Source organism: Oculina patagonica, chromosome 10, assembly GCF_052425735.1.
Source record: "Oculina patagonica isolate OP01 chromosome 10, crgOcupat, whole genome shotgun sequence".
Taxonomy (NCBI): domain Eukaryota; kingdom Metazoa; phylum Cnidaria; class Anthozoa; order Scleractinia; family Oculinidae; genus Oculina; species Oculina patagonica.
This window is the reverse complement of record NC_135767.1, coordinates 6063577-6086720: the sequence shown is the minus strand read 5'-3', so window position 1 is coordinate 6086720 and position 23144 is coordinate 6063577. Positions and strand designations below refer to the sequence as shown.

Genomic DNA, 23144 nt, shown 5'->3' with positions numbered 1-23144 from the left:
CCCTTTTTACTGTTAGCTTTTGTTGATCTTTGAACTTATTAGTCAGGTAAGTTGTAATTTCATCAAAATTGTAGTTGCCTGGAAAAAAATCAGCAACATTGTTGCTCACATTGTTTTGTTTAATGCTTATGGAGCCAATTTCTTCCAGATTACGCCAGCTGTTTTGTAACGAGCATGACAGCAGGCTGATAAACCTTGGTTTTTCAATTGGCTGGTCAAAGTAAACAGCTTCCCCGTTGGAACTCGCGTCGATTGTGAGCACAACCATCTTTATAATTATCTTTTGAAAAATAAATCTTTAATATAAAATGGCTCCGCCTATTCCGAGAGCTGATGACATTTCTCAATCAACTTTTCTTGATTCCAAAGAAAGAGATTTTATGAAGTGGATGAAAACCACAGAAGCAACTACAATTTCTGAAGCGGCAAAAGACAATGCGTGGAAACCTTTTCTTGCAAAATATCCAAACGCTGACCGAACAAAATTTGTTGCACAGGTTGAGTTCGCGTACAACCACACAGCAACGGCAGACATTTATTTCAAGGCAGGGCAAGGCCATTTGATAAATGTTTTTGGCTCTGACAGCAAATATTGGAGCCCAGAGATGAAAAAAGCACTGGGGGTGAATCAAATTTCAGGCGGTTTTCCACAACAGCTGTCACCAAGCGGCGCAAAAGGCTCATCTTTGTCAATTCCCGCGGTTGGATTTCACGAAGCCGCACCGAGTTTGAAAAAAATATTTAACAGCAAAATCAACATCTACGTAACACCAGATCAATATTTCACAACGAAATTAAGAGAGATTTTTCAAAAAACAAAACTGAAGCATACATCAGGAAAAGAGTAAAAAAAGTGGCTTGCGGGGCCTAACATGGCCTATTGGCCCCAGCAACTTAACTTTGCGGTATGGTGCGCGACAACAGGCTGCGGTATAAGTCGAGATATTTTCGATGAAGAGCACTCAGCTCTTAGCTTGCCACCGATTGTGCGTAATTTTTATCTTTTTCACGTTTATTTCACGATAAGGCGAATATTGTTTCAGATGGGGGGAATTCAGAGCGTAAGCGCCTTGCCAGGCGACCCAACTTTTAGCCAGTTCGACAACAAGTACGACGTGGCTTCGTACAAAAGAATATATGCTGAGTTCGGTGTCGACCCGTCAAGCGATTTTCGTTTTACAACAGGTGCAAACCACGGACTTGGTGCTATTTATATCTGGATTTCAAGCAATGGTATACAAAAAACTGGAGCAAAATACCCCGATTACGATAAATTTTCGGATGAAGGTGGAACTGCAAGCGACGGTAACCTTATTTATTACATTCAGCCAGATGATTCTGCAGCATCACAGGCTGACTGGTTTTGTGCAAATGCAACGCAAGGGCTTACTCAGGCGGGTTTGTCAAGAATAAACCAGTCAATTGAGGCTTTTGTCTACTGTATTCTGGGTTCGCAGGTCAACGTTCGAAGTAGCATACTTGGAACAGGCGGCCGTGCAAAGGAAGCGCAAAGTGAGTTCCTCGTGTTGGTTGAAGACGCTATAAGGCAACCTGATCTGGCAAAGTCGGTCCAAAGATACCAACTCGCCATCGACGAGGCTAAGGTTCGGCTTAACCTTGCAGTCTGCCCAGGTGCCTGGCTGATGCCCGCTCGTATGGTGATAAACACAGAAAGCGTTGTTGGCTACAATAACCAGCTTAAGCAGGCTGTTGTTGGGATGAAATTAGGAGTGAATGATGAGGTTAATAAAGCTACAAAAAAAGCAGCTCTTAAACTGATGGCCGGAGGAAAATCAAAAATCAACCCACCAAACAGCCACCCTTCAAATCCTATACACAAGAGCGCCACAGCAAAAAAAAATCAGGCACTCGCCGCAAGCGCTTCTGAAACACAAGCTAGCAACGCGCAAAGCGCTAAAGCTACTAAGGCCGTAGCCAATGATTCACACGAAATAAACAAAGCAACTGTCGCTGTTGGTGCGGTTGGAGCTGCAGCTTTGCTCTACGCCCTTATGCGCTAACGTCTCTTTTTGATGTATTTTTCAACAAGAAAAGCAACCACAGCAAGGATAAGCAGCCAGGTGTGTTCAGCAAGAAAACCGATGGCTTGACCAGCGGTTTTGAAAAGAAATTTCGCAATCGAGCCAATAAGACCGGGCAGAGCTGACGCAACCTTTGAGCCAACATCACTTAGGCCTTTTCCCAACGCTTTGCCGGTTGCCTTCAACGCGTTTGTAATGGTTTCAATAACAGAACCAATCGTGACACCAGCAGCCAGAAGTATTGCTGTTAATGTCACGCCATGTTTTTTGAAGATCTCTTTGATCCTCTCACGAAGTGGAAGCGCCCTTTCTCTTTCGGCAATCGGCGTTTGCAAACGCCCGAGCTCCTCGGTTCTTTCTGCAACTCTTTCTTCCGCAGCTTGTTTGTCAGTGGGGGAGGCATTCTCATCCTCAATAATTTTTTTGTCTTCCTCGTTTTGGCGCTTGAGCTCATCTTCTTTCTGACGAAGTTCATCAAAAGTTTTTGTTTCGTTAAGCCTTTCTTCCCAAGTGTTTTTTTTAGTTTCTTGGGCAGCGATGCTTGCCCTGAGTTGGTCGACCTGTTTTTGATCTTTTTTTTTCTGCTTTTCTTGTTTTTCGTAAGCAGCAACTTCTTTTTTTGCGTTTTCAAAATCGGTTTGATAGTTTTTTTCAGTTGCTTAAGTCTGCGTAATTCTGATTCATTTTCAACATTTGGCTCAAGTTGATCAATCTTGGCTTGAGTTCGCTCCATTTTTATTCTCCGATCTTGCACTTTTTGGGCGGCTTTTTCTTTTTCAAATTCAATTTTTTGTCTTTTTTTAAGTTGTTTTTCGGCATCTCTTAATCTTTTGCGTTCATTTTGTATTTTTTCTTTTTCCTGTGAAATCAGAGTTTCGGTTTTTGGACCAAGTGCTTTTTTAACGAAAGTTTTGTTTAAGAAATCAGAACGCAAACCGCTTCCGTCATCTAATACTATCTTTGTTTCACCACCCTTTGGACCTGCCACAACAATTTCCATTGGTTTTTTTAATGAAAAACGAATTGGCCCTAGTTTTCCAAAATCCACTTTTTGGTACCTTTTCTTTATAAAATCTTTTACATTTTGTATTTCTTTTTCTTGATCTTCAGGTGATAAAATGTCACTCGTAATATTTGTAGGAACGTCTCTTATGTCCAATAATGAAGTTTCTGAGTTTCTTCTTAAATTTCTTAGTCTTTCTTCCAGGTCTTCGACATGATGAGGTAACAATGGTGTTTCTTCGTAGGATGTGTCTGGCAGCCCGCTCTGTTCGTGCTGCATTGTTTGCATTTCATGTTGTTCACCCCCATGGTAGGGTGTGGATGCCCACCCGGGCTGAAATGGTCGGGTTGTGTCGACCTCTTGTTCCTCTTCATCATCGTTATCACTGTTGTGGTCAAGATCTTGGTCCAAATCAGGGTCCTCGTATCCAAACTCACCACCACCTTCCGCCATCACGTAATTTATATATATTTTCAAATTAAACTTTTCAATTTAACAATAAAACCAATCGAGAGATGGCTGCTGTTCAAGAAAACCTTCGACCGGGACGCACAGAGAAAATACTCGGCGCACTGAAAGCCGAGCGCGCGGTAAAACGAATCACTTTTGACCGCACAGAAGCCAATCCAGAGGAAACGTTGTATGTTTCAGTGCCCAAGCTGAACGAAAACGAGGTCATTGTGCCTGGCTCGCTGGCGCTGCGCTTCAACATCGACTTGAGCGGAGGCCATGCTAACAACTTTCTGGTTGACAACGCCAGCCGAGCTCTGGTCGACGAGTTTGTTGTAAAGTACGAAGGCACCGTCGTGCAGGACACGGTTGGCTATGACATCTACAAAATATTTGAGGATTTTTTCCTTTCGCAGGAGGAGCGCGACGACAGGGTGCCAGAGGGCATTCAGAGCGAGGACCTTAACAAAATTCGCTCAAATGCTGGCGATAAGAAAACTTCAGGAGTCGAAGCAGAAAAAAAGCTGAATGAGCTATATGGTAATAAATACCGAATCCGACTGGATCACCAGATTTTAACTGACCATGGGGCATTTTATCCTCAGGCACTATACAACGATCTTGTGTTCGAACTGAAGCTCGCGGCAGCCGAACATGTGGTCAGAGGCTCAGATACAACAAAACTGAAATACAAGTTGACAAACATCCAGCTGGAGTACGAGATGATAAGAAGCAAGGAAATTGCAGATGAAGCGTTCAGCGCTTATTCGGGCGGCAAAGAGTTCGCTTACGACCACATCCAGCGTGTTAAAGTGGTGACTTTTGCAAAAGGCTCCGACACACGTCTGAATCTAAGGGTCAACCCGCAGAGGAGGTCCCTGAAAGGTATCTTGCTCCTATTTATTGAGCAATATAACAAAGGTGCAAGGAGCTCGGAAAAGTACATTAACCCGGACCTTACAAAAGTAAGCATCACTGTCAACGGCTCGCCAAACATGCTGTACAACAACGGCATTGAAGGAATGGACATTTGGGGAGAAGTTAAAAGATTCTACATGAAAGAAAAAAATAGAACGCAGCACATGACTCTGCAAAAGTTTTACACAGAAGACAAGTTTGGCCTTCTTATTGATCTGCGTTCCATGGCTGACCACTCGATGCATGGAAGCGGCACGCGCCTTGTGAACACAAAGGACGGTGTCCAACTTGAGCTAGAGAGGAAAGCAAGCGGCTCAGGTAATTTGAACTGCCACATTTACGTAATCAGCGACGCCCAAATGAATATAATTGGCAGGCAGTTAGAATCTGTGCTTTTATAATATACGAACGAAGATGGATCCTGCCAATATACCCTTCAACGCCCTCATTGTGGGACCAACGAACTCAGGAAAAACAAGATACGTGGTCAATCAGCTTTGTGGCCCTTTCCGAGGCAAGTTTGACTACATCGTGCTCATCTGCCCGACTTTCGAGCACAACAAGACTTATTATCGCTTTGCTGAGGAAGATATTCGCTTTTATGTTTTTATTTGCGAGCAGCACGAGGTGGAATCTTGGTTAAGGCTTTCAAGATTTCTTTTTGAGGGAACGAACACGCTTATCATCCTCGACGACTGTGCTGCTTCGAAAGATGTAAAAGGAAGAACAGGGGAGTTGGTCAATCTTGCTTTCTCTGCTCGCCACGCAGGTTTAAGCATATGGGTGCTGACTCAAAAAATGACAAGCATAACAGCCTCATTCCGCGAAAATGTAGCGGCAATCGTTTTCTTTTACACCCCCTCTGCCAAGACCACGAAGGCAATCTTTGAGGATTACGCTGGCGAACTTGCCCATGAGGATTACAAAGAAATCATTTTAAAGCTAAAAAAAAATAAGTTTTCGCATCTTGTCATTTCTCATCGCCACCCTTACGGCACAAAATTTTTTTATTGAACATAATTTTAGCATAATATAATCATGAGTGATCCTTTCGCAACAACCTCACCCGATGCTGCATGTGAACAAGAATTAGCTTCCGTAATGGAACTGCTTGGATCTGAACCAGAAAGTACACAAAGCGCAATGGAAGCGGCTATGCAAGGACCAAACATTCCTGCTTTACGCGAGAGGCTTGCAATCCTTGTTTCAACAGGCAAGTCCAAAGAAGCAATCGGTGTGCAGCTGACACACGAGCAGGTGAAGCGCTTGACAGATAAAGAAGTTGAAAAGTACTTCAAGAGATATGAGGCATACGTTGGCACCAAGACAACGGAAAATCTTATTGACAGCGCGCTAACTCTTTTAACAAAATTAGCAAGTCTGTTTGTGCCCATGAAAAATATTGAAGCTTTACAAAAAGAGCTTAAAAATGACTACATTATAAACAGCGAGCTTTCCAATCTTGTCGGCAGTTTGTCTTTCAATTACGGCAAGCTTCTTGCTCCTGCATCTGCCGCTTTGATAACAGCAAAATATATTGATTACGACTCAGCAAGTTCATCAAAAAAAGAAACACCTACTACTGAGGATTTTTCTGAGCAATGCTAAGAAAATGCTAAGTAATTACTGAACAATGCTCGTTAAATGCTGACCAAAAACGTTTGCTAAGCATTTTTCATTTAAATATTAATTTTTTTCTCATTATATAATGGCCGAGCTCGAACAACAAAGTCAATCACAAACTCCGATTGCCCAAGAAGTACAGAACAGCCAAAATGGCTTGAGGGCTTCGCCCTCACAAGTTACTTCAACAACTCCAGCAACAAAGCCTGCCAAAAATCCAAAGCGAGTGGCTGCTGGCAAGCTTGCTGCTGAAAAAACAAAACAGGCTCGTGAAGCACAGAAAAAAGCTGCTGTTGAGGCTGCTGCAATAATTGCAAAAGAAAAGGAAAAGAAATCTGCGGCTGCAAAGGGAGCTTCGCTCCGGGGCTCAAAGAGCTCCCAAAATGTAACTCCGCCAGTGGCAGAGGATCCGCCTGAATCAAGATTTCTTACCACAAATCAATGGATATCTTTGCTTGGTATCGGCGTTGCAATCGTTACAACTGTTACAAATGTGAAACGCGAAGACATAAAAGCCTTTATAAACGAAAAAAGAAGTCCAACATTTAAAGCTCCGCCAACTCTTATAACTGATGACACACCAGGTACAGCAGAAAGTATTGGAAGTGTTGCAACGCGTTCTTCAGACACGCGCCAAACGGGCTCAAAAAGAGGAATCCGTAGTATGGATTAAAAAAATTATTAAATAAATTCCATTTAAACATTTTCTATTTTTAAGTAAACGAAATACTATGACCACAACAAGTTCATACACTTTGTCTGACCGATTGGATTTTGGAAACTTTTTTGTGCTTTATAAGCTAAAATGCTTTGAAAAAGGGTGCCCTGGGGGCACCGGAGCTTCGCTCCATAAGGCACAAGCAACAGCTGCTTTGAAAGAGGGAAAAGCCTTTTTAAACCGGTTAGAACCAGAAAAATTAAAAATTTTTTATGCAATTTCTGAAAAATCTGTAGAAAGTTTAAACTTTTGGTATGAGGCTTTAAAAGATCTTAAAAAAAAGTATGAAAAAAGAAAAGATATAATTGAAGAAGCAAACAGTTTGGTGCTTGATGAAATGGAAAAAACCTTTTATTCTGCGGTTGATGATGTTGGTTTAACCAACGAAAGTTTTTAAGCAAGTGATTTCTGTGTTACTTTCTGACTTTAGCAATTAACTTTTTTTTTCTTTATTAGAGCTCTTTGATGAGATTAAAAGAATGCATAAAAATTTTTTTTTAATTTAAATATTTATTTTTATTTTATAACAAAACGCCATGTCCGACAACAAGCTCGTGAAAACGCTCATGGATGCCGCCACTCTTACTGGCCTAGCCGCCGGAATCGGCTGGGCTGCTAAAAAAGTTGTAAAAGAAAACTTCACATCTGACCCAAGCAGCAGTTTTATGAACTATGCAAAGTTCACGGCTGTCATGACAGGCAGTCTTGCCCTTAAACAATATCTAGAAGACCAGAAAATTCTTCCCACCAATTAAAAAAAAATTCTCATAATATAAGAACAAATACACACAATGGCCAGCGTCGCAATTATGGCAGGCGGGGCTATCTTAAATGCTGTTGCTTTTATTGGTGGCAACTATCTTGCCAAATATTTGGGTGGCGGAGATGACGCCGCTTTGAAAGAAAAAGAAAGGCACGACAAAGCTCTAGAGGCTTACCAGGCAGCTTACGCTAAATACTCTCGAGACCGCACCAAGCTCCTCGACTGGATACAAACCAACTCGGAAATAAAAGAGCAGGCCAAACAGAACTTCACAAACACTGACTACGCTTTCAAACTCTACAACCAGGCACATCCTGACAAACAAATGATTCCTCCGAAAGAGCCCAAGTTCTCTGATTTTTATCAGCCAAGCGAGCAGCAGAAACAAGGTGAACTGATGTTCGTTGGCGCTGGCGCGCTTGCACTTGGGTACGCTGCCTTTCGGTTTCTTTAAACGTTTCTTTTTTTTCTTGTATACGCATGGATGCAAAGATCTCGAAAGTCTACTATAGCCCCCAGGGCTACTGGAAGGGAATTGCAGCGATAAAAAAATTAGCCGAGGCGGCCAAGGTTTCCGAAGATGCTGCTAAAAAGTGGCTCGTTAAGCAGGCCCTTTGGCAGATCTACCTTCCGGCACCACGATACGTTCCTCGCGCAAAATTCGATGTTTCTTCTCCTAACGCGGTCCACCAGGCGGACCTTCTTTTTCTGCCACACGACAAACTGCCGCGAGGGCGAAAAGTTTACAAATACGCGCTGACTGTTGTTGACGTTGCCAGCCGTTTCAAAGAGGCCGAGCCTTTGACCTCCAAAGATTCAACTGAGGTTGCAAAAGGTTTTCAGACAATTTACAGGCGAAGTGCACTAAAATGGCCACAGATGCTGCAAGTTGACCCTGGTCGCGAATTCATGGGAGCTGTTACTAAAGAAATGGAAAATCACAAAACCTATATTAGACGCGGACGTGTTAATATCCACAGAGATCAAGCTATTGTTGAACGTTTTAATCAAACACTGGCAGGGCGCCTGTTTGGTTATCAGTACGGTGTCGAGATGAACCTGCCATCTGGCCAGCGGTCGACAGCGTGGGTAAAAAGGCTTCCCGAAGTTGTTACCGCTCTGAACAACGAAGTTACCAGTCTTACTGGAAAAAAACCTGCTGCTGCAATCAAAGAAAAGGCTGTTTCGTCCAAACCGTCCTCAAAATATACAAGGCCTGTTGGCAAGAAAGAAAAAAAAATACCCTCTCTCGTTAATGTGCGCTATCTCTACCAACCTGGCGAGCTAGAAGGCGGCGTAAAAAGGGCAACAGATCCGATTTGGTCATTAAAAGTCTACAGCATCGAAAGGTCTGTTACTAAACCTGATCAGCCAGTGCTTTATTACTTGCACGATGGTCCAAAGCGCGGCTTCGTGCGTGAAGAATTGCTTGTTATTCCTCCAAATACACAGTTACCACCAGAAAAGCTATAAAAGTTCTGTTTATGTCGGCTTATATCCGTAAGCATTTGTATGTATCCCATCATCCGCTATCCATCGCTTTGAGTCAAAAGGCGACAGCGAGACCTTGTTGAGATGCATTCAGTAAATCTCATGACCCTCGCTTCTAAGTATGTTCATTCCATGCCATAATTGCTTTGTTCCAAAAAGCGTTTCTAAATAATTTTCGTGCACAATTTCATTTTTTACTACGCACTTTTTTACCCCCTTTGCTTTTTTTATATTCATTTTTGCGCACGCGATAGAATACATTTTTGATCTAAGGCAAACACTTTCAGAAATAATGTGAAGCACAGGAATTTTTTTCCCTGTAATCTTGCACTTTTCTTCACCCGCGCACTCATCCTTCATTTTGCCCAACACCTTCTTGTTTTTGACAGAAAAAAGTGGATGTTCGGGGGGATATTCGCTTGTGTCGTACTTGTCAATGTGTTCTGCCATGTCCGCGTAAACGTCTTCTGTTTCTATTTCGATCAACAAGCTGTCTGTGTCCGTGTACAGTAGCTCGCACTTTGAATCGTATACCTTTTTCAGGTGGTTGTAATAAAAATCGTACATACATATCTTGCTGTTGTCAAGAATTGTCATTCCCGTGTAGACTGGCTTGTTGAGAATAAGCTTGCTTTTGCGCATGTCTATTCCAACTAGATCGTTAGAAAACATTACATGCCTTGAGTACAATGGGCTTGCAATCAATTTTCTTATTTTGTTTGTTTCATTGCTTCGCACTATTTTTATGTCAACACGATTACGCAGGTTTTCCATTGTTTTACCGAAAACTGAGTTGTTCATCAACTTGTAAAAACTCTTTTCAAAGTCGCTTTCGGCTTCTTTACGAAAGTCTGTGTTCATCCGAATGTAGGGTTCCATCCACTTCTCTTGTTCAAACTCTAATACTCTGTGAACTTTTTTCAGTTTCATTCCTTGTTTCAGATAAAACTGCAAGTTTTGATAATGTACAACATAATTAGTTTTGTCCTCAAGTGTCAACACAAGCTTCTCACAGTCAGGCTGATTAAATTTAAGCTCTTCTATTAATTTCTTTTGGTAAGGCGAAAATAAGTCTTTATTTGTTTTCTTTTTTTCTGGTGCCAACGGGTAGCTGTTGTGGGCATCGTGCAGTTCAGAGGGATATTCAAGATCAACCTCCAATATCCACCCAGCTTTTGCAGACTCCTTTTTCATCATAATTTCTTTTTCTGTCGGCATAACTCTTTTCCACCTAAAACCACTTTTTGGCAGCGGCTTGCTCATTGCCCACCCGTAAAGGTTGTTAGCGTCAAGGTACATTAAGTATTTTTTTGGGTTTTTTTCGTCATACCCCTCAACATAAGGATTGTTAGCCTTTGCGTATCTCTTGCTTACCATTGAAATTCCTCCTCTTATTCCTCTTTCCACAAAAAGATGCATGTCGTAGTCTGTCAGTAGCTCAAGCTGTACTCCTGTCTTTTTCAATAGTGCGTCCCAAGAAAGGCCTGGAGATGTGTAATAATTTGCAGGATCCAACCCGTACTTCTCAAGACATATTTTTCGGAAGTTTTCAAAAACATCTGCCAAAAGAGTAACGTCAGTTTGTACGTACAAATCGTGGTAGTCACCCAACGTCTGGCAGCCAAAGGTTTTCCACACGTTTTGTGCATGCTTATACTCTTTATCTGTTATGTGCTCATCATTAAGCTTGCTGTAAAAATTTTCTTTTTTTGGTAAAATTGTTTCTATAAATCTATCCCATGAGTCTATGTATTCGTATGGATAAATTCCTTTTTTTGTTAACAGTTCAAAGTTTTCAAGAAAAATGGTTTTTGCTTTTTCGTATTGTTCAAGAAAAATGGTTTTTAATTTTTCGGATTGAGTAATTATCCAAAGTCGGCTTATAATATTTTCTTTTTCTTCTGGTTGTAACAGTTTTTCAAAAAAACTTTGGCACAAATCATTTTCCTTAAACATTTCCCACACTTCAATGTATTTGCATGGATATGTTCCATCGTCCAACAACAGTTCGCTTTTTTCAAAGAAAAGTTTTTTTGTTATTTTTAAAGCTTGTTTGGGGGTTGCACTTACGAGTGAATCAAGGCTTCCTTGAAGAAAGTTTAAGCTGTCAATAAAGCGCAAACCGCCAAATGAAAATGTAATGTATTTCTCCATGTTGTTGGCAACGCATTTTACATCCATGTTGTTCGCACCGCATTTTTTCTCTTCCTTTGTTGGAAGCTTTAGCTTAGTCATAGCCTGCATTAAATGGTGTGCATCGTAGCCTTTTAAGTTGTGAAAAACAACTGGTATTTGGTCTGTTTTTGGTTTTATTCTTAATTTCAAGTTACATGCGTTGTGCGCAGCTCCTCGAAACTTGCCTGTTATGTGGCAATGATCTTTTACAGAGTCCTTATAATTTTTCTTCATAAAAGGTTCCGAGCAAAACAAACATTCTTCCTGGGTTTTTGCAATCCATTGATCTGTTTTGTTTTTTGCTTTTCTTTCTCTTTTTGGGCCTACAAATTCTATTTCTTTAAGTGCCGCGTAATAACAACATTTGTGGCTTTGGCCGCAATAACGGCCTGAGTCGTGGCACCAAACAGGCATTGAGTCAAAAAATGAATCACTTATCAAACTTTCGTTGCAAATGTGGCAACTTGTTGCGTTTCTGTATTCTTCCCAATCCTTTGCCGTCATCACAAGTGGCTTTGGTGTTGCCAAAGCAAATCTTATTTTTTTCTCTTCACTTAAAAGGCATTTCAAAAACACTTCAACTGCGTTTTTACCTCTGTAGGTCACTGGAGGTTTGTTTATGCCATCGCTCCTTACTACAGTGTAAGAAAAACCACATGCCTCGTGCTGTTCTGTCTTTTCAGTGTAGCTTTTTTGCTCCAAGTCTTCCTGTTCTTCACCAAGATCTTTTCTCTTCTGGCGGTCCTTGAGCGTTTCGCGTTCACATCGTTGCATCTTTCTTACCAATGCCTCAAAGTCAGCATATATCACATATGGCACTTTCATTTGTTTCTGATAATTTTGAAAAGAAAGGGTGTTTTCTCCATTCTTTGGCATTTCGATCCTTGTTGGCCTGCCGTTCACACCATTGCAATGTTTTTCGTGGTTCTCAAGCAAGTCAGGTCTTGTGAAACCGGTCAAGCACATCATGCAAAAGTGTTTTGAGTTGTGTGATTTGCTCTGATCGTAAAGCAGAGCGCTTACTCTTTTTACAAAACAATAATGCTGAATTAATCCTGACTCAATTAACATAAGGTTTATACGAGGAATGTTTTTTTCTTTTTTGCTTATTCTGTGCACAATCACAAGATTGTTTTCCCATCCAAACACATTTATTGCAAGTTTGCTGTTTTGCGCCTCAAGCTTGTCAATCTGTTTTACAGGTGTTGGGAAAACAATTCCTTCATAGTTAATTTCGTCGTTAACTGGATATTTACTTGTTCTTTGGGGGTCTTTGCCGTTTGCAGGTGGATATAAAGCAGCTCTCAGAGCCCACTTTAAACATTCGTTATCCCTGTTTCTTACGTTAACAATCGCTATCTTTTTTGCCAAATTAGCTGGAAGAGGTAAATATGTTCCTCCCCGCAATGGCTGATAGCGTGCAACATTAACGTACGCTTCTGTTATTCTTTCAATAACCCAGCCTGAGCCTCTCTCTGACCAAGACTCGATTTCTCCCTTTGCTCTTTCAATAAATTTATCGAACTCTTGTTTTATCTGTTTTTTATTATGTTCGTTAAAAACGTGCGGTTGTTTTTCTTTAAAATAATGCCACATATATTCTTTTATACCGGTTTTTTGTTTATAAAATTTAACTTCCAACCCAAAGCTCGATTTTAAGCTTTGTAATTCATTAATTTCACTTAATAAAAGATCATAAAAGTTTTTTTTGTTTTTTCTTGCAAAAGTGTAAAGATCTTTGTTATTTCTGTCAGATTCAGGCATTTTCATTTTCCATACACGGAGCCAATTATCAAAATTGGTTCTTGCAATAATAAACATATTGTTCTTTTGTGGGTTTCTTTGAAATTCACGGAGGTTTTCCTCCATCATAGCTTGCAAAACTTCTGACGAATATCTTTCGGCAGCCATCTGTTGTATATACCAAAGAAAAATATTTGTTCAATTGAAAAAAAATTCTGGCGCACCAATGCAGCTCGCGATTTTTTGCGTGCCGCTCGCGCTTATACACACTTGTATAATAGGAGTTTTGGCCGCAAATGATAAAAATAGCGAGGCGAGCCGGCGAGCCGAGCTTTTTTTATCATTTGCGCCAAAACTCCTATTATACAAGTGTGTATTATTAAAGCTTCAACTCATTTGTGGCCAATCATGATAGCTAAATTAAAATTAAAACAAAGCCGCTACGTCACTATTTTCGCCAAATGGATGCGTTATGGCAAGCGTTCCTTGTCTACAGTTCTACATTTTATTGTTCGTATTCTGGCGCTGTCTCAATACTTTTCAGTTCGATTGGAAGGCAATTTTCGCACTTTCTAATAATTGAATTAAGCTACTTTTTCACGCTATTTGGACACTGTCAATGTAATACTTTACAACCTTATGTCGATCTACACAGCTAGTCTTTTAAAAACAGTAAAGCTGCCTGATTGTGCCTTTAACTGCTTGTTTCACTTCCCTGATTTTCCAACAGTACAAGATCGGGTTTAGAGACGAGTTTAACAAGACCAGAATTTGTGCAGCTAACCAAGCCACGTCATGTTCAATTCCATTCGCATCCAGCACAGCCACAATGCCCCACGGAACATAGCAGGCAACAAAAGCCAACTGCACCCACATAATGCTGGAAAGTGTCTTTTTGTATCTTGCTATGTTTAGTGGAATCCCTTCTTCGTTCTGTTGTCCGTGAGGGACATTGTTTTGTACTTGGGCTTGTTGATGTCGTAGTTTGAGGTGGATCCTCGTGTAACAGAACAACGAAGTTGCCAGACAAAGTAGTAAGCCAACAGAGGCTGCCGTAATGGTCATATCTCTTCTCCACACCCAGAGCAAACCACATGAAGCAGCAATTAGCCAAAAACAAGTTATGACTACACGAACTCGCCTCAATGTTACGACATGTCTGTATCTCAGTCCCAACAACAGTGCGAGAAGTCTGTCCACACTAATTGCTGTCGATGTCAAGCCAGATACTCCACATAAAATATAACTTGAAGCTCCAGAGATTTGGTTAGCATAATACAGCACATTGTTCATCTTGATCTTAAGAGACATAATGTAGAAAACATAAAGTGGTTGTGTAATAAGACCAACGCAAAGATCAGTGACCGCCAGACATCGAAAGAATAGTTTTGTCGGGGGATGAATAGAATAGACATTCTTCAGAGCATAAAGAATTAGAGCATTGCCCACAGCAGCGGTGATGGAAAGAAAAATGTTCAAAGCTGAAAAAAATTCAACTATGCCTGCTGGTGGTGCGCTGAGTGCTTGGTTCAGTTTGCTTGTGTAGTTCAGTTCTTCTCCAGTTGAGTTCGCCATTGTTCTTGGGTGGACATAAAATTAAACTTGGCTCAAAGAGTGCTCGAAGTTGAAAAAGTTACTAATGTTTGAGAAAGGAGAAAAACCTTGTGAGACGATGATTTTATATGTCGCTGATAACACGACCGTTTGTGCCTTGCAAGTGTTGTTTATTTCTGTAGATAACTTCCTATTTATCCTTGATGGCCCGGTGTTTGTTGCATTAGAAATTATATCATGCAATTTGCCCATTTTATTGAACGTTTGAGTTTAAAACTGACAGATCTGTCAGTTGATTAAATATTCTGTCGCTTTTCAGCTGAAAAAAATGTTTTATTATTCTTTAAGCTGCTAGAGTACCATATAAACACCGAAAGAAGAGCATCGATCACACATCCTTTTAGCGAAAAGGTCTATGAAAACAATTGTACGAACAGCTAATTATCTTAATTAGAATAAAACCTATTTTCCTAATCGCTAACGTAGCACATCGTGCTTATTATCAACCTTGATCAACTTGTCAAAGGTTTTCGTGCATGACATATAAGATGATTCTATGTCAGTTTATATGTATTACACGTTGCAAGATACTAAATACACACAGTTAGAGCCGGCCAAAATTGTTTCCTAATTATCTATTAGTTGTTTGACTTGTGGCAATTAGCATCGCTTGTGTTTAATCAGACTTCAAAGTTTTACCGTCATGGCCATTAACCTGGTTTGAACAAAGTGGCAGACAACGTCTTGTACTTGAGCAATTCACTCTGATCTGCGATGAATAAAATAAAGCTAGTGTTTTAAAAATTTTTTAGGAAAGGCAATATTGGACGTATTTTAAACTACTATTTCAGATCACCTGCACTTGTAAGCTGATTTTTTAAATAGAAAATAAATTCTTGACTAGCCGACGCTGCCAGACTGCGTGGCGCAAAATATTTATTTAGCGAGAGGCACTAAAGTTTACGTTTACTTGGAGAAGTGTGGAAAATTTAGTATGTGAAGCTCAGACAACACAAAAAGACTAAATATTTTTAAATGACAAAATAATCATCGATGTTTATTACAAGAACATTGTGGCAAAAATGGCTCAGCTCTGCAAAAGTCCCAACATAAAGCAGTAAGGTAGATTTTCTCAAAGTCGTTCCCTTCTAGTTCAGAAGGCCCCCTTTCTTGTGCTCAGTGTTCCCTGAGCTCGACTTGTACTATAAAGCAGGTCTAATTTAAAGGTAAAATAAGCATTTGTCGTTTTGCAGTCTGGTTGCGTGGGCTAGACAAGAATTAATTTTCTCAAAACACTTCCTCTTGCAAGTGCAGGTGATCTCAAATCGAAATTTTAGTTTCCCGTAAAAATGTACCTTAAAATCAGCCTCTTTGCAAGGCTTTCTCGGCTTAAGGGAGTCTGGGTCTATCAAGAGTGCCGACGTCACCATCCCAGGCTTTTCGCGGCCATCAAAACAAGCGAGAACGCATAGAGACTTAGCTGCTTTAAAATGCCTTACAAATATGTACCAAGAAAAGTTTCGCCCTGTACAAGACAAAAGTATTTTACGGTCGTGGTTAAGGGCTATAATTTTTAAAACTTGATAAAACGCAAGCTGATTAAACGGTATGGGAAATATACTGAATTCCAATATTTCGGAAGACACATCAGCGCGCGCGCTTAAGTTGAAGGCATTCGCCAGCGTCTACCCATGGGCGAAAAATAATCCAACCAAAACGTGTGCTTTTCTAAGTTATGCTATAACATGTGCTATAACATGTATTAGAGTGAATTCGTGTAACCCGTTTTTTATATGTTAATGAGTCGTATAATATTCTAATGTTTGTGTACAATCATAATACAATAAAACAATACACGAGTGGTCAGAAAACCTCAAAGAAATCACTTTAATAGTTATACAGAAAATAAGTATAAACAGGACGTGTCTTTCTTTAAGCACTTCAAGAACATGTTCAACCTACATCGAAAATTAGCGGTCTGGTTCAAATCACGCAGGATTTATTCATTTCACATCAGTGTTGTTTTTCAGAAGATGGGAAGTTGCCAAGAGTAATAAGACACGTGTACAGCTATTTTCCTGCTCATTAAACCTTTTGTTTGCTAAACAAAAGTTGCTTGTCATCGTGATTTGCTAAAGCTCCCCATTGGATTGCTCGCGCAGAATTGTGTTACAGTCAAGTTTAATTTGTTTTTCTTTACGGGATGTTGAATATAAAATGTTTGTCTAAAATCGCAAGACAATTCAAGGCATGAGAAATTTTAAGCTCCGTTATCTGTTTTGGTTTTTACATATGGGTAAATGCTTGAATTTTAACCTGACTTCCACATGCAAATAATTACGATTTGTCCGCAATTTTCTGTTTTCCTGTACAGCTCATTTAAATATTACACGGCGCATTTGCATATAAAAAACGGGTTACACGAATTCACTCTATTGATTAATAAAACTCTTGTATATTCTTGACGTCATGTATTCTCTTTTGCAGATCCCTCCTTCAAAGAAGTCCAATCGTTTGACAAGATAATTCAACCGACTTCTCCGGCGCTATCGCTGAGAGATTCTGGATAATAATCATAAGACCCGAACATGTACAAATAATAGATAGCAAATAAATAAAACTTTTCATTGACTTTCAGGCAATGCCTTTGACTGAGGTAAATCAATATATAAAATTATAAATTATAGATAAATTATTTGTAAATAACAAAAGTAACTGGCTTGTAGAGTACAATTCAGGGATTAATCAGGCGAGAAATTTTAGCATTGTGAGCAAATTTCGAGGTGTGGAAGTCTTTGATAACCTCATTTCATTGAAATCGTCACCCGGAGGGGGGGGGGGGCACTCAAAAAAGTTTTATACGGGGAGGCTCCGCCCCAAGCTCTTACCCCTTACCCTTTTATTTACCATTTTCACAGAAATTGTACCCCTTTCGTATACCTTTTACTGAAAAAAGGTACCCCTTTCATATACCTAAAAGATATGGCATAGACTTAGAACAGGACGTTTTCTTGTCATTTTCATGTTGCGCTTTATATTTTAATTCAAGGCCCTTTTAAAAACCTTAATGATGGATTTAATACCCTTTCATATACTTAAACTTGTGAAATCCCTACCCTTTTATATACCTGAAGCCTAAAAAAGGTACCCCTTTCGGGCGGAGCCTCCCCGTATAGGCCATTATATGGAGTACCCCCCCCCCCCCGGAAATCGTCAGCAGTTTAACCAATGTAGCGAAACAGCAAGAAATACACGTAATTGACACGCGAATGGCATGGGGAGGTTGCTAAACACGAAAGAAGCGTAATAACAAAACTATATGAGTGTCCAATCACAACAAATTAAACAACACAATGAACCAATGAGAACACGAAGCCAACACACGCAATCGGCGCCAAGCGCAGGAAAACGCACGTGACCAAGTCGTGATTGGTTTTGGTTTTGCATCTGATTGGTTGAGAAGGTGACGCAATTTTTTTTCAGTTCGTAATTGGACCAAGCGTGTTCCATATTTCATTATCTGCTAATGTTCGATGTCATGAACAGCTCATCCAACAACAACCACACAAAAATATTGAATCCAGTTTCAAAACATTTGAAACGGTCCATTAGCAAGATAATTTTAAATGCAGTGGTGGCACAAGTCGGAACTCCGCGACAAATATAAGATACCGGTAAAACCCAAGGACAAAAATAATAGTCAGAAATCTTTCTCAATTTTTGCTTCTCAGTAAGTATATTTGTTTCCGCAAACATTAAGAGAAATAAAACAAATTTAAAACTTATACAGTGAAATAGAACCAGAATCCCTTATTGTCACAACACGGTCTAAGAAAAAAATATTCGTTTGGTCAAAAAATGCTAGTCTGGAAAATATTTTAAACGACACTTTATCTCAAAAAACAGGTTTTGAGTTGAATAAATTTATTGCCATCATTTGTTTATGTTTTATTTAATTTAAATTAATGAATTTTCTGTTATAATACATTATGAAATCTCGCATCATGAACAATACATCCATGCTGATACATTCTCATCGGTGGCCTAGCATGATAGCTAAATTAAAGAAAAAACAAAGTTGCTGATTCAATGTTTGAGTCAAATAACAGTTAACGGATGGCTCATCTTTGTCGACATATTTACAGTTTATCTTCCGTTTTCTAGCGCTTTTTCGACATTTTCCAACCTGATTTGAAAGCAATTTTGCTCATTACAAGAAATGAATTTAGCCGTATTTACGCTATCTGGAGACTGTCGATTGTACTTTGCAACTTTACGTTGATCTATATAGCTAGTGTTCTAAAAACAATAAAGCTGCCTGATTGCGTCTTCAACTGCTTGTTTCACTTCCCTGATTTTCCAGCAGTACAAGATTGGGTTTAGAGATGAGTTTAAGAAAACTAGCGTCATTGTAGCAACTGAGAAAGTCACGATTTCATGTTCAATTCCATTCACATTAAGCACAGCGACAACGACCCCCACGGAACATAGCAGGCAAGTAATGCCAACTGCACCCACATAATGCTGGAGACTGTCTTTTTGTATCTTGCTACGTTAAGTGGAATCCCTTCTCCGTTTTGTTGTCCTTGGGGGACATTGTTTTGTACCAGGGCTTGTTGATGTCGTAGTTTGAGGTGGTTCCTCGTGTGACAGAAAATCGAAGTTGCCAGGCAAAGAATTATGCCAACAGAGGCTGCCTTTAAGGCGATATCTCTTCTCCACACCCGAATCCATCCAACTGAAGCAGCAAATAACCAGAAACAAGTTGTGACAACACGAACTCGCCTCAATGTTACGACATGTCTGTATCTCAGTCTCAGCAACAGGGCGAGAAGTCTGTCCACACTAATTGCTGTCGATGTTAAGCCAGATACTCCACATAAAATATACCCTGAAGCTTCACAAGCTTTGTCGACGTAGTATAGCACATTCACGTTCATCTTTATCATAAGAGACATAACGTAGGTAGCGTAGAGTGGTTGTGCAATAAAACCAACGCAAAGATCAGTGACCGCAAGACATCGAAAGAAAAGTTTTGTTGGAGGATGAATAGAAGAAACATTCTTAAGAGCAAAAAGAATGAGAACATTGCCCACAGCAGCGGTGATGGAAAGAATAATGTTCAAAGCTGAAAAAAACTCAACTATGCCTGCTGGTGGTGCGCTGATCATGAGTGCTTGATTCAGTTTGCTTGTATAGTTTCCTTCTCCAGTAAAGTTCGCCATTGTTCTGAGATGCTTGAGTGCTTAAAGTTGAGAAAGTTACTAAGGTTTGAGGGAAAAGCATCAACTTGTGAGATGATAATTTGTATGTCGCTAATAACTCGCACTCGTCTGTGTTGTGTGTTGTTTTGTATATGAATTCCTTTTACTTCTTGATGGCCCGGTGTTTGCTGCATTAGAATTTATGTCATGCAATTTGCCCATTTTATTGAATGTTTGAGTGTAAAACTGACAGATCTGTCAGTTGTTTGGATATTCTGTCGCTTTTCAGCTGAAAAAATGTCTTATTATTCTATAAGCTGCTAGAGTACAATTTATAAAGACCGAAAGAATAGCATCGATCACACATCTTTTTAGCGAAAAGGTCTCTGAAAACAATGACCGCATTTTAGGTTCCGCCGTTATTTAAGTGTAGAGTCTTTTCGAGTTTATCGATAGATATGAAAATTGTACGAACAGCTTATTACCTTAATTAAAATAAAACCTATTTTTCTAATCGCTAATGGTAGCACATCCTGCTTATTATCAACATTTCATAATAACCTTTCATGATCAACTTGTCTAAGGTTTTTCTTGCATAACAATTAAGATGATCCTATGTTCATTTGTATTACACGTTGCAAGATGATAAGCTATACACACACAGTTAGAGCCGCGCAAAATTGCTCTCTAATTATATATTAGTTTTAACTGTTGACAATAAGCATCGGTTGTGTTTAATCAGACTTCAGTGCCGTTAACTTTGGAACGAAATGGCAGATAACGTTTTGTACTTGAGCAATTCACTCTGAATCGTCGATAAATAAAATTATACTCTGTAGCAAGTCAAAAGTGTTTTTAACTTCTACAAGAGAAAACATGTTTTGAGGAAAGGCAATTTTCATCATATTCTTGAGACTTTAACTTCTATTTCAGATCACCTGTACTTTCTTTTATAGAAAGTAAAATTCTTATTAGCCGACACTGCCAGACTGCGTGGCGCAAAATATTTATTTAGTGAGAGGCAATAAATTTTACGTTTACTTTGAAAAGTGTGAAAAATTTAGCGTATGAAGCTCAGACAACACAAACAAGACTGAATATTTTTAAATGATAAAAAAATCATCGATCATCCAGAATATTGTGGAAAAATGGTTCAGCTCTGCAAAAGTCTCAACAAAAAGCAGAAAGGTAGATTGTCTCAAAGTCGTTCGTTTCTCGTTCAGAAGGACTCCTTTCTCGTGCTCAGCGTTCCCTGACTTGTAAGCAGGTCTAATTAAAAGGTAAATATATTGTTTTCGACAAAATAAACATTTGTCGTTTCGCAATCTGGTTGGGTGGGCTAGAAAAGAATTTGTTTTCTCTTAACACTTCCTCTTACAAATGCAGGTGATCTGAAATCGAAATTTAAGTTTCCTGTAAAAATGTACTTTAAAATCAGCTTAGTTCCCAGGCTTACTCGGTTAAGGGAGACTGGGCTCTATCAAGAGCGGTGACGTCACCATCCGAGGCTTTGCACGGTCACAGAAACAAATGAGAACGCCTATGGACTTTCCTAGAACATAAGTTTCATATGCAAGGCTGATTAAACGGCATGGGAAGTATACTGAATTCCAATATTTCGGAAGGCACCGCGTTGATCGCTTGCGCCATGTCGCGTCACATCAGCGCGCGCCCTAAAGTTGAAGGAATTCACATTACCAAATAGGCGAATACTAAACGCTAAATTACCCAACCAAAACGTGCGCTTTAGTAAGTTATGCTTTAACTTTTGCTATAACATGTATTGATTGAAAAAAGTAAATATAAACGATAAAAGCGAACGAAGTTTCGGAGTAGTCATGACACTATTTTCAAGTTCAAAAAATGAAAAGAATAAACTGTCAGAAAATGTTCGCTTAGAGGGACTGTGTCACGGCTAAATTAATTTTATGTTACTAAATTTTGCCAAATATTTACTATGAAACTAAATGTTTGCAAAGAAATTAAATCTATGATATTAAATGGCAAAACCGTAGCTTCATTGTAGCCAAATGTGTCTTCCGGGCGTTGTAATTTAAAGTTACAAGCAGACAAGATTAACTTTGAAAACTGTTCCGCCGGACCATTTTTCAAAAACCTATATCGCAATCCGTTTCAATCTTCGACACTTTTGGCCATCCGTACCTTCTTTTGCATTTGGTGTGTTATTTGAATATTCCTTCACTGTTTTAAGAGGTTATTTTATATATGTAAACGAATTTGATGGTCATTTCCTATGCCTAAGTTTGGCTAAAATTCGTGACACAGTCCCTTTAAGATTAACATAATAAAATATGCAATGTCACGCAAATAACTTGGCTCGGATTGAGTCTGATTGGACATTTAGAGATGGTGACAATTGTCTGATTAGTAGCATTTCATTTCAGACAATTGTCACCAACTCTAAATGTTCAATCAGACAATGCAGTTGCTGACGTAAATCAGTATATTAAATTATAAGTAACTGACCTGGGTGTGGAGTACATTTCAGAGATAAATCAGTTGAGTAATTTTAACATTGTGAGCAAATTTGGAGGTTAGGAAGTCTTTGATAACCCCATTTCATTGAAATTGTCATCGACTTTACCAGTGTAGCGAAATAGCATTAAAGAACACATTTAAATGCACGTAATTGACGACACGCAAATGGGATAGGGAGGTTGCTAAGGACGAAAGAAACGTAATAATTAAAGCATGTAAGTGACCAATCACAGCAAAGTTACACAACACAATGAACCAATGAGAACACAAAGCAAACACACGCAACCGGCGCCAAGCGGGGGAAACACACGTGACCAAGTCGTGATTGGTTTTGGTTTTTCATCTGATTGGTTGAGTAGGTGACGCAATTTTTTTTGTTTCTTGATTGGACCAATCATGTTCCACATTTCACTGTCTGCTAACGCTCGACGTCTAGACTGTCTAGAAGTCATTCGCTTCTCGTTTCCGGTTTTGTCATGAACAACGCATCATAGCAAAAACCACACAAAAAATGAACCCAGATTCAAAACATTCGAAACGGTACATTAGCAAAATAATTTTAAACGCAGCGGTAGCACAAGTCGAAACTCCGCGACAAAAATAAGCTTGAACCCAGGGACCTTTTAATTTGCTTCTCGGAAACAGAATATTTGCTTCCGAAAACATTTACATAATTTAAGAAATTTTAAAAATTATACGGTGAAATAGAACCAGAAGCCATTATCCTCACAACAAAGTCGAATAAAAGATTGTTCATTTGGTAAAGAAAGCTGGCCTGGAACACGTTTTCAATTCGTTCTTCATGTTTAAAATACAAATTTGGGGTTGGATAAAGTTATTGCCATCAAATGATGCACACTTGAGCATTGAACGTACACTTTTTTACACTGTCAATTGTATTTTTCAACCTTTCTGTCAATCTACACAGCTAGTCTTTTAAAAACAGTAAAGTTGCCTGATT

General features: G+C 39.4%; 2 protein-coding genes and 1 pseudogene across 2 annotated transcripts in view; all 3 read right to left on the bottom strand.

Annotated features, from left to right (window-relative positions):
- Nucleotides 1–23144, bottom strand: part of LOC144628361 (trace amine-associated receptor 9-like) — a 180227-nt gene that overhangs the window by 90229 nt on the left and 66854 nt on the right. The window lies entirely within an intron of this gene.
- On the bottom strand, nucleotides 13307–14501 carry LOC144628363 (adenosine receptor A3-like). Its single transcript, XM_078486462.1, has one exon. The coding sequence runs from the start codon at nucleotides 14499–14501 to the stop codon at nucleotides 13590–13592; it is 912 nt and encodes a 303-aa protein (XP_078342588.1). The 3' UTR covers nucleotides 13307–13589.
- LOC144628351 (adenosine receptor A3-like) lies at nucleotides 18566–19896 on the bottom strand (annotated as a pseudogene).